Source organism: Pleurodeles waltl, chromosome 4_2, assembly GCF_031143425.1.
Source record: "Pleurodeles waltl isolate 20211129_DDA chromosome 4_2, aPleWal1.hap1.20221129, whole genome shotgun sequence".
NCBI classification, from domain to species: Eukaryota; Metazoa; Chordata; class Amphibia; order Caudata; family Salamandridae; genus Pleurodeles; species Pleurodeles waltl.
This window is the reverse complement of record NC_090443.1, coordinates 418,820,324-418,832,825: the sequence shown is the minus strand read 5'-3', so window position 1 is coordinate 418,832,825 and position 12,502 is coordinate 418,820,324. Positions and strand designations below refer to the sequence as shown.

Here is a 12,502-nt window from a genome sequence, read left to right as displayed (position 1 = left end):
CTTTGCCATGCACAGCAACTACTCCACGTTCCATCATTGATGAGATATTCTATGCCATCTTTCATATTCTCACTGCAAAATTTGCAATAAAATTATTGAAAAGACACCAGTGCGTGGCGAGGCTGAGAGTTATAGTTACCTTAGGGCGTGAGTTTTAGTTACTTGAAATAACTCAAACCATAACTGCTGAATTTCTATGGTTTTGTATGAGTAAATTCAGAACCTAACTATAACGTCTCTGTAACCTTTGGTTTTTTTCAGTGAATATATATAGAGATGAGCAGCTACAGCCTCATCAATTATTCACTGCTCCTTCAAGGAGTGCCCCATAATTTCGTGCAAGGGCTGTTTACTTTTGTTTTGTGATGTCACCACAAAACATATTTTTAATGTTGTGGAGTACTACAGGGAGTTTTCCAGCCCCCCAGCAAAATTAGGAAAAGAGCACTAAGTTTCCTGTGTCATTAAATCCGTGGCACCAGGAGAACTTATCATGTTTTTTTTTTTTAAAGAACTTCCCGGGCTTGAGGTTTTGCTGTACAGCTGGGAGTGCCGCACCCTCTAGGGGCTGGTTGTATGGCTCCATCATATGTGGCCTGAAGATGTATAAAAAAAGACTGCAGGTCCTCTTGTGGTTATTTTTATGACTACATTTTCGGGATTAAAAATATTAAAAGAAAGACTCAGGCAAATGTTTTTTTTTTTTTTAAATTTAACAAAAAATTGTCTATTTACTTTCACATTTTCCACCCAAAAAATGTAATAATAAAAACTATGCAAAAGGAGTCACTTTTTAAAAATACAACTTTGTTAATCATTTTCTTAGTAATCAAGACTAATAAACTTTACATTGTGTGAATTATTGGAATATACATTTGAATAAAATTGTGGGTGATTTTTAGAGAAAGATAGATCCACTATGTGTGTGTGTGTGTGTGTGTGTGTGTGTGTGTGTGTATATATATATATATATATATATATATATAGTATTATACTCACCACTCGATAAAGCCAGTAGGCTCACTTTTCATATTTTGATGTTGCAGAAGGCCATGCGTGGCGCAGGATTGCCTGCTTAGAGGCTGGGCTCTGCGGCCAACCACAAGCCACACACAGGTGAGTCTGTGTACCTGTGGGGGGTGTTGGCAGCAGGTCAGGCCCTGTAGCCAAACTCCTGTTGCGCACGGCCAAAAGCTGTGTCGTGCGAGGGGTTCGCTGCCAGGAGGGAGGGGGGATTGGCCATGTGCAGGAGGTGTTGGCTTCCTGCGAAGGGTTGGATGCAGAGGCTGCCTGCAGGCCAGGTCCTGTGGCCAATTCCCTGCCTCTCACAGCTGAAGGCAGTGTGCAGTATGGAGGGGTTGACTTAACGTACGGTAATAATTTATTGTGTGTGTGTGTGTGTGTATGTGTATGTGTGTATATATCTCGAACAAACTGCCTAGAATTCACTATATTTAGTCAAGTGCAGAAGATTAAAGAGATTAAATCCCAGGTACCTTTCGGCACGTCGGCGGTATGGACATTAGACAGATCTCCTACCACAGTTCTACTGATGTTGGAGGCTTCGAGAGAAGTGACAACAGTGCTGAACCTGTTTATCAGTATTTTGCAATATAATATATACACAGCTTCCAACATACGGGCTTTCCATCCTATGGCTCTTTTTTTATTTCGTGCTCTTTCATTAGAAGAATCCGTCTTCACTTCCAGCTGCCCTCTGCTCTTAATTTTGTTACTTGTTTCTTGCTTTTTCAAAGCCTGAACGTTAAGCAATCTACTTTTTTGCTGACAGAGGCACAGACCATAGGGTGTGACAGGTCTAACTGACAGCAACATGCTGCAGCTGTAAGTCAGCATGGCTCAAGCCCCTTTCTTTGTATATACCCACTTAGTGCTTTTGTTAGCGAGATTTAAACATTGCAGTATTTTTCCATTTAATTATAAAAGTTTGTGCTTGTTCTCTGATAAAAGTGCAGCACATAACGCTTCAGCCGCAGCCTGGGGTACCTATTGGATTTTTGTACTGTGTCGGACTTTGTCGGGCAGGTGAGTTTGAAATTCTGTTGATAAAGCACAGCATCAGTGAAACGTGTAGCTGGCATATGGCATGTATTTAGGGGTGGGGATAAAATGTCCCTTCCTCTACAACTTAATTTATAAAAGAAATAGTGCCAGTGCTCAAAGCTCTGGTCAGAGCCCCCTGGATCGTGCAATTAAATGTCAGCGCCCGATTTTCAAAACTAAGTTTTCTTCATTAGACCGCATATCTCTAATCTATTATCAAACACTCCCTTCCCCCTTTGTCTCACTCTTGCAGGCCTCTGCTTTCTCCCTTTGTAACGTTTTTTCTGTCTTTCTCTTCCCCCGTATTTTGTGTGTTTCTTCCTTTCTTGCTCTCCGTAAATGTTTGATGTGGGAAAAATAAGTGCTGGTCCTCAAAAATAAGCACCAGTGGCCTCCCCTCTGGCAACCACCAGCTCAAAGTAGGCCTTGCCTTCATCCGTGGTGCATGTACACAGCATTTACAGGCTGTTTAGGTTGAGCGTGCAAGCGCCTTGACCTGTTATAAGTATTGTGGGCTTTTGTCCACTCCCATGTCACACCCATCACTTTCACTTGTTTAATGGCTTGCCTTTCAAAAATCACTTGATGTCATTGGTAAATGCTTTGTTTGTCCTGCCTTGAGGCTGTTTTTGTTGCGCCTTGCAGACATTGATTACATTGATTATTGCAAGATTGCTGATATACTGCAGCATGGGCAAACTATTTCCTTTGTCTCTCCCCTTTGTGCTGCATGGTGGCCATGGCGCTCTCAGCGCGAATAGACAACAACAGCGTGAACTTGATCGGCCATATTTGAGCGCTGGTCACAGTGTTCACAGTTACCTAATAAGAGTAATTTATTTTGGCTCCCCCCTTAAAACACTTGAAATTGGTGAATACTTAACAGAAAACAGAAATCCTCAAAGTGAAAGCGGCTCTCCCGGCACAGCGGGAGAGCAGATACTACAATATTCACTGCACACAGGAAAACTCGACCCATAATGCTTTGCAGGGCATTACATTTCCAAAACATGTTTGCCCATAACTCAGCCCGTGTTGGTCCTAGGACAATGGGACCACTTTCAAAGCATTGACCATAATATGCTCCTTCTGTCTACATTATCTCTGGGTCCCCACATAATGTTAGTGAGGAGTCCAAAATAATAAGTCCTACCACCGTTCATTATCTTTTTAAGTTTACTCATGGCTGTAACTTTAGTTTTATAGCTGAGAGAAGTTATGTTTTATGGGCCTTGTTTGTAATATCATTGCAATAGCCCTGCTAGCCTTAAAAATGTGTAACACACTATGCCCTCCAGAGGCTAAATATATGGTTACACTGGATTACTTTGTCTCATTCTTTTTTCATTTGGTTATGCTCTATAAGGGCTGACTGTAGGGTTACTGGACCATGTTTCTTCCAAATGCTATTTTTGTTGTGGGCTCCTCTAGGGACTGTTCTGAGCATTGCAGTCAACATATTATAATATTTGTGACATGAAAACCTGCCTTATAATGCTTTGCAGGGCATTACGTTTACAAAACCTTTTTGCTCATAACTCAGCCGTTCGTGGCCCCAGGACAATGGGACCACCTTTGAAATGCTCTGTCTACATCATCTATGGGTCCCCACACTAAGTTAGTGGGGACCCCAAAATAATAACTTCTCCTACCATTCAGTGTCTTTTAAGCTTTCTTATGGCAACAACTTTTGTTTTACAGCTGGGAGAAGTTGTGTTTTAAAGGCCTTGTTTGTAATATCATTGCTATAGGCACTTTAACCATAAAAATGCCCTCTGGGGGCTAGGTATATAGTTACACTGTATTACTTTCACCTGTTTTTCATGGGGTTATCCCCTCTGTGGGCTACCAATATGGTTACATGACCATGTTTCTTAACAATGATATTTTTGTTATGGTGCCCTCTAGGTGCTGTTTTGAGGATTATAGTCTAATGCCAAAAGTTAATTTCTGTTAAAAGGTTTATATGATAATTGTATGTGTTTTAATAATCTCTCCTTGTTACAGTTATGGCCATAATTCAGGCCAATTTAACATTCTTATTACACTATGACGGTTTGAACACTCTTGGTATGTTTGGGGGGGGGGCTTCTAGTTTATTTCTCCTCTGTGGCTGTCTTGTAATTTTTTTGGCAGTTGTGTTAGCCAGCCAGAAACTCTGATGGTTTAGTGCTGAAAGTGGTATTCAGTTGGAATTAGCATTGCAGATTTAAATTAAGATGCTAAATGGCAACATTTTCATTTTTTGCTGCATATAGAGGACAAAGGTAAAAAGAAGTGCTTTAGTTATATGTAGGGCCACTGGAATTATATGGCAGGAAAAGACGAAATTATGAGGCAGGGTTGACCAATTTATGTGACAAGAAAAGTCCAGTAATTAACTAACAATGCCAACAGCTCCAACAAACAGATGCGAGGTCTATTGCATTGCAAATGCTTGTTTTACATTTGGCCTTGTACCTGCTTCTGCCCATGGATGCATAAATGATAAATATATCTTGGTGTTTGTGTAGTGCCTTCCGTTACTGTTGCCCATCTCTTTCTGCAGCGTGGTTCATAGACTTGGAAAGAACTATCTTGGTTTGAAACCTGTGACTTTCAGGTTCTTCCACAACATGAGGTTAAATCACTGAGCCATCTTGGCGTGCCTTTCCAAAGGCTATCTGAATCTACACAGCGTAAAGTACATGTGAGACGTGGGTTACTCAAAAGAAAATTATAATTCCAAGTGTGAGTCGCATATCTAGACTCAAAATAAGTATGATTTTGCCACAAAACTAATCGGAAAAGTATTTTGCTGGCCTTACTATGACTGGTAGACTCATAAAGCAGGCAATGCACATTGTGGATTTGTTCACTGGGGGCTTGTCAGAATTTTAGCAGTCCCATCACATATTTCACTGTTCCTGCATTCTCAATCCACCAGAGTAAATCCCAGAAACAACCCATGCAAAACGTGGGGAAACGGTTTAGCGAAATGTTGGGGTGCTACATATTAGCTGCAAATCTGTGGCAAAAGGAAGCTTAGGGCGAATGTTTGAATATTCAAAAACACATAAACTTGAGAACTTAAGCTTTTGTAAAGCCGCCCTGTTCTTGTGAGATTGTTGCTGGTGTCCGTTGCTGTTTATTAGATGCGGTTGAATAGCACAAAGTACTCATTTTAGCTGATTGTTAGGAGTCTGGTTGGGTCTGGATCCTGCTCTTTGCAGCATAGAATGCATGGCCGTCTGGCATTTCCTGACAGGCATGACATTTGTAATTGGTTGTGTGCTCCATAATTTTCTCATTTATCCGAAAATAGCATATTCTGTCTGTCTTTTTCGGTAAATCATAACTGTTTTTTGTTTAATTTTAGCCTTCACAAGTTGCATTTGTTTCTCCGAATAATCTGACTTTTGTCACCGGCCTTGTTCTGTTGCAATGACAGCCTGTTAGAAGTAGATTATTTTTGCGCCTGCATTGTAGTACGATAATGATGGTGTTGAGCTGCGACCGTCTTTACCTTCTTCATTGTTGCCATCACATAACTGTGCAAACTCATCAGGTGTACCATAAGCAGGTAGAAGATTGGGTTGATTGACACCAGCAGGTGGAGTCCGTCCCTCTGGGAGGAGGATTGATCCCAGTCTGCTCCTTTAGACCAGTCTATACCTACCAGTACTGATGGCTGAAAGAAACTAGTCAGTATCTACTTTCACAGTTGATGCAAGACAGGTCTTTTCTTCGCAAGTGTTGCACCATGATTGCTTTGATTGAAGAATAGGAATGAGAACTGACTGGGGCTCTGGTCACCTCCGGAAAGCTGTGCTCTTGAGTCCACAGATTAGCTACCACTCAAAGCCCTAGAATTTCCACAAACACCTATGTCCAGCAGAACAATGTGCTGGGAGGGACTAGGGGCTCTCCACAGTGAGGACAACATGATTTACCATCGTCAAAGAGCTCACCGAACCCAAATCCAGCACCATCGACCCCCCTCACACCCAAAACCTTTGCAATTCTCTCTCCAACTACTTTCACCTCAAAATCATACACATACACAACAGTTTCACAGCATCTGCACCCACCGTCACCACCACTGACACCACCAACATGACCAACAGCACAATGTCCCCCCCACACCAACCAACTACACACCTGGACCCCAACCAACGACAAAGAAAATGAAAAAAACATGAACTCCATCCACTCCGGCTCCCCCACAGACCCCTGCCCCCACCACATATTTAACAAGGCCTGCCAAATCATCGCTCCCCAGCTCCGCGCCGTAATCAACAGCTCCTTCGACGCCGCAACCTTCCCAGACACCTGGAAGCACGCCGAAGTCAACGCGCTCCTCAAAAACCCCAAAGCAGACCCGGAAGACCTCACGAACTACTGCCCCATCTCTCTTCTCTCCTTCCCCGCCAAGGTCGCTGAGAAGATAGTGAACGCCCAACTGTCTCACTTCCTAGAGGAAAACAACACACTCAACGCCTCCCAGTCTGGATTTCGCAAGAACCACAGCACTGAAACTGCCCCCATCGCCTGCACAGACGACATCAGAACCAGAGTGGACAAGGGCGAGACCGTCGCTCTCATCCTTCTGGACCTCTCCACAGCTTTCGACACAGTATGCCACCAAATCCTTCGCGCACGCCGTTTCGACGCAGGAATCCGTCACAAGGCCTTAGACTGGCTCACCTTCTTCTTCACCGAAAGAACCCAAAGAGTTCGCCTCAGTCCCTTCCAGTCCCCAGCCACCAAGATAATCTGCAGGGTCCCCCAAGGATCCTCCCTCAGCCCTACCCTCTTCAACATATACATGGCCCCCATCGCCAACATCCTCTGCCCCCACTTTTTCGTGCTTATACGCAATCCTTTTCATATTTGTCACTCAAGAGGATGTCCTGTTTGCAGTCCAAGTACCCAATCTCTGCAGTCACTCGCCTCTTTGCAGCAGAACTCTTTATAGACTTGTTGTATGGTGTACCTGTAGGCCTTTAACATTCACCACTACTCAGCGACTCATTAAATAGCTTAGTAAGAGTTGAGAGCACAGATGCTAGTATCTCGATGCTTGAGTAGAGCTTACAGATGGATCCATACCCTGCAAAGATTTGAAGTTCATTAGAACCCACTTAAACCGCAGTGATAAACTCACAATTAGCTAGCGTAGATCCGGCAGAAAACAGGTTGTGTCCTTGATGTGAGATACCCTCTTTGGCATTCAGGCATCATCGACCTGCACTCATTGGGTCATATGTGATTCGACATGAGGAACATTTTGCTTCAATGCTTTTCTTGTAATAAGCATGTCAACACAGAGACATGATCAGTGACTCTGGGTTTATGACTTTAAGGAGAGGGTGAAACTGCTAAGGCTTCCATGGATAAGCAAACTTTTCCAGGTTATCTGTCTGCACTCAGTTGAGAGTGGTTGTTATGTTAAACAAGTCTGTCACATGCAGCCCTCACCCTAGCGTTTCGTGTCACTATCATTGGGCTAAATTTTAGCATAAGGATTGACATTTTCTCTGTCATGGTTTGATGTTCTTTAACACAACCAGTTTATTCTCAGGCACCACATAATTCTTACTCTCTCACTCAGTGACCAATTTATTCTCTCGGTTGGTGGTTGACTTATACTCTGGAGCAGTTATGGGCATATTTTATGGAACAATGAAGGTGTATACTTTAGCATAATAATGTAATTTCTTGCACCGTCATATTCTATGGTGCAATGTTTGTGATATTCTTTAGGACAGTTAAAGTCATTGTCTCTGGCAAAATGATTAAAAAAACTCTTGCTCACTACCTGGTGTTCCAACAGACTTGTTGAAAAGCTGAGATTTCAAATGGTTTCAAAAGCGTAGATTGTCTAAAAGTGCATGGCAGAGTGGCAGAAAATTATTGCATATATAGACCTGACATTATGTAAATCACCCAGGCTGGTATGAGGAGTGCTTTGGATTCAAGGAGCGAAGCATTTGTGGATGTTTTAAGTCCTCATTGTATGAGTGTTTTGTCTTAAATCAAATGCACTTAGTAACTGTGAACCAGTGCCACTTCTTCAGTACTGGAGATGTATGGGTCTAGATTGATGTCCCAGAAAAACAGTTATCTTTTCAAAGAGCATTGATGGGCAATCCCTATTTTTACAGCTGTCACCACTGAGGTGACAGTTTCAGTCCACCATCAGATGAGAAGCAACGGTGTATAAGACTTTCAACGGGTGTGGGGCAAGGAACAAGCGCAATGTTTGAAGAAATTAAATGTTGCTGGTGGGGTTTCTCATTGGCATAATCTCTGTTGTCTGTAGATTGAGTTTGGGAAAATTATCGTTCATGAGGTTATCCAAAGAAGTCAGGCACTTTGAAAAATCTTAGTTTTTACTAGATGGGTCAAGACTTTGAGATACGGAATTGCCTGTGTTTCCTTGGCATAATTCATAAACCCAAGTACAACTGAGTAGATCATCAGCACCAAAAGCTTAATAAGCGACTAAGTTAGTTCTTGTGGTATCGTACATGTAACCTCTTGAAGCATAGAAAAATAGAGGAAAAATAAAAATTGCAATCTGTTGGGTTGAAATGATTAGATCTAATCTAGTGCATTGACATTAGACCTTGCTACTCTCAACCTAGAATGCAGGCTATAGTGTTTAGAGGCCTCGAAGGCTGCTTTAAGATTTACCAACATATATTTCAGAATATGATACATCTCAATACATGATTGATTTTTCTTGACAAGTAAATATTCTGAGTAGCTCTGAGGGAATCAGTAGTGCCCTGATTGGCCTGTATTTAGGAAGATCTATCCAAGCCAGACAGGTTCTTCAGTAAAGGCGTTACTACCGATGGACACCATACTTGGGGCGTACACTAATGCAATTTGTGGCTTCTTCAGTTGCACAGTGATTGCCTTATTTTCTGGCACAATGATGTTGTTGTGTTTCTGTTATAGTTTCCTGCAAATTCCTTTATTTATCATGAGACTGTACCGGACATGTTCTTTACCACGGAAAAGCTTCATAAAATCCTATTATATTGCCAAAAACTGAAAACCAGACAATTTCTAGAGTTTTCATTTAAGGAAAACCTCTGTGTACATTCCCAGGGCTTGTTTTACTTCCATATTGTTATTCTCTTCTGTCCACCTTTTTCCTCATTTACGTTTTTGCTTCTGTCTTCATTCCCATCATCCTCCTCTTTCTGATGTCCTCCTCATTTCCACTTTCCCATGTCTCATGTGCGTTAAGATTTTTTTTTTTGGCGTATCAGGCCTTGAATGTGCTCAGGAACCCTAGCCTGTTCCTACTAGCACGAAAGCGTTTGACACTGAAATGCTTTTCTGCCTTCTCTCTAGATACCAGACACTCAGCACAGTTTACAATCCCAACACAGCTGAGCGCCAGCGGGATCGGCAACGGGGGCTTTCCCGGCAGGTTTACGAAGTGGACGAGGCATCAGAGGACCGGGGCAGCCAGGAGGAGTCGGTATGGCCGCCTTGTAATGAGCTTCCTTATCATGAGATTATAACTTGTGGAAACATGCAGCATGATACCTTCCCTAGGTATCCAGAGCGCCGTGTGACGAGCACCCACACCTTTCATCTCTGTTTTTCAGTTTTCCACCATCATATTCTATGTTGATTATTTTGTGTCCATTCTACCACATTTTTCAACAAAGCCACATCAATGCAGGAACCACACTGGCACTTTTGAGGGCATTCTCAGCACAAAGACAAAGATTGAGTGTTGTATAGACAATGGGCATCCTTGCATTCAACATAGCAGGGTATATGCCCATGGATAAAAATGTTGAAGACTCGACATTGGTAGGCACTGTGGCAAAGTGGCAGAGTTGGGCAATGTAAGGAAGAAACGCCCATGGGCATTGAGTTGCAGCCACCATTGGGCATTGTGGTGATCATGCACTGATTGGTGATTTCAGAGACTGGCATTGGTATGAATGTCAGGATCTCATATAGATGGCCATTTAATGTACTCGCACTGCATGCCTGTGTCATACAAAAACTAAATGGTAGTGGGAGAAGCTTGCATTGGTAGGTCATGTGAGAAGCTGGGTGTAGTGATCAATATCAAGAAGTCAATCTAATGTTGCAGTTTGTGCAGATAGCCCTAGCAGGCTGTGTATAAAGCTGGAGCACTAGCAAGAAACAGACAGAGTTGGCCCATGGCTGGTACCACCACTACTAGGCAGAGAGAAGTTTGCAGTTGTGTAGCGTTGGCCCTGGTGGGCAGGGTAGAAACTGGTTCTTCTAGACCATGTGAGACAAGGGCATCTATGTAAGGTGCAAGGATCTGCCATGTTGGAAAATGGCAGAAGTTGGAACTGTTGGGCAGTATGTGAAATATGGACTTTTCCCATGTAGGGAGGTAACCCTGAGGAGCAGTGTGAGAATATGGTACCTAAGACGCCTTTTTCAGAAGGTACTGATGGACACGGAGCGAGGTGACACTGGCTTGAATTGTGAGAAAGTGGAACAGGCAGGAAGTAACACTAATGAGCAGGGTTAGAAGTTTGTACATTTGTATGGACTATGTTTCTGGCATGTGTAGCTGCAGATACATATACTGTGCATGCTCCTGCTATTTAGTGTTGGGTTCAGATGTGTGCAACTTGTGAGTGTTTCAAGAATTCCTTTCAAGTTAGGAGGTGTGCTGACTCCACCCATTGTAGGCAATGCACATGGGCATCAGCTCCACAGTCTGATAGTTTTTCTCTGCCCTCGGGTTCTGACGTGTATATGGAAGCTCCAGTTAGATGCCAGTTGGTGTTCTTTGCGGACCTTCGGCACCGTCCCACATCAGTCCAAACAGTCCCACTTTTTTTAGACTACGTCATGTGTTACATCAATGCTGTTTTTTGTGGTCAATAAATTCTCAGCAGTGAAGCTTTGCCCCTTTGACTCCCATCACCGTTGACAGTCGAGAATGGCCAAGGATGAAAAGGACTCCTTTTTGGTTGTCCCCATCTTGCTATGCCCAGTAGCCAAAGACAGATTTGCACAGATTTTGTAACCTGTGTCTATTCTCCTGACCACTGAGAGAGGAATCCTGTTTGGCGTGTCTTGCGTACAGTAACAAAAAGACCCTCCAGAAAAGTAGGGTGTGTCGCATTGCCTCAGCTTCAGTGGCACAGTGCCGGGGAGAGGAGGACACTGGCATTTTCGGTGAAGTCGAGAAGGAAGTTTTGCAGCAGCCAGGCACATCTGGTGCTGAGATCGGTGAGGTGTTCTTGGAGGAGGCGGCCTCTAAGTCTGATGGTGATGGTCCCCTGCTGGCTCAATGCCTGTTGCCGAGGACCACAGTGAGAACCACTACCATCCTCCTTGTGAGACACCAGCAGCATGCTCTCTGGCTTTTTCAGATGGCTTTGGACCACCACTGCCTTATGGCCATGGTTGGCACCAAACTACTGAACTGCACCAGATGTCCTTGCAACTCTCAACTCCGAAGTCGACCTGAAAGCCATGGCCCTTGACATAGACAGCCACTTCGTCAATGGATCAAGAGACACCCACTCGGCCACACTCAGAGATGAAAGCGTTTGAGCTGAAACCCACTGTGGGTCATTCTGGACACCAACCCTCTTCAGCTCCACCCCAGCCACCGTTGGCGAAGTTCGACTAGCCCACCCAGCAGAGACTCCAGGAACATCTTGACCAGGCTTCTCCAACAAGTACCTTGTGAGCTACTGGTAGATCTCCTGGTGCCCGTAGTTAGCTACTAAATTACAAGATTTTGATTGACTGAATTCATGTATACCAAACCTGAAAAGCATGTATTAGAGGAAAATTGATGTTTGAATTTCCAAACTATGTTTAAAGCTGCTATTTGAGTATTAAATAATGGGAAGGTTTATGGCTAATATTATTACCTTGGTTCCAGAAACATTTAAGCAATGGCTGTTATGTATTATTATCCACATAAAAGCAATATTGTCTGATGCACAGAGGTGATCACCGGGGATAATTTTACACAGGATTATCACTAAAATAATATTGTCTGATGTAATCACGGTTACAACAATAATGATATCAGTAGTTCAGGAAAAAGTTTAATGGTCACAAGTAGCTCTTATTACAGAAAATGTTGGAGACCCCTGATCTAGACCCTGGAGGATCCACATCCGCATGGGCAGGATACTGGTTTAGCCTGTTCCACCACCCAGCGACCCCAACAAGAGGAGACTGACATTCGACCAGCCCTTCAAACCTCCATCGCAGATGATGACCAATAAGCCTTGTGCAAAGACAGAGGCACCTCTCTATTGCTGCCTTGCCCTTTCAGGCCTGTTCCCCCTGCTCCATCCCCTCCTATTCCTCCCTCCCCCTTGCTTCTTAGGGATGCTCTACTGAATTCACCAGAGGGATCTTCGTATTCAGGTGATGGGGACAGTCCAGAGACTCCCTTTGATCCCCCTTACAA

The 12,502-nt window shown here is 43.4% G+C and overlaps 1 protein-coding gene across 6 annotated transcripts in view; it reads left to right on the top strand.

The window, feature by feature from the left end:
• The window catches only part of LOC138292835 (dedicator of cytokinesis protein 7-like), a 512,184-nt gene that overhangs the window by 71,322 nt on the left and 428,360 nt on the right, over positions 1-12,502 (top strand). For all 6 annotated transcript variants that reach the window (XM_069231649.1, XM_069231647.1, XM_069231646.1 and 3 more), the window contains exon 5: positions 9,415-9,544. In XM_069231649.1, the coding sequence (XP_069087750.1) occupies positions 9,415-9,544 (130 nt within the window). The remainder of the gene's footprint in view (positions 1-9,414; positions 9,545-12,502) is intronic.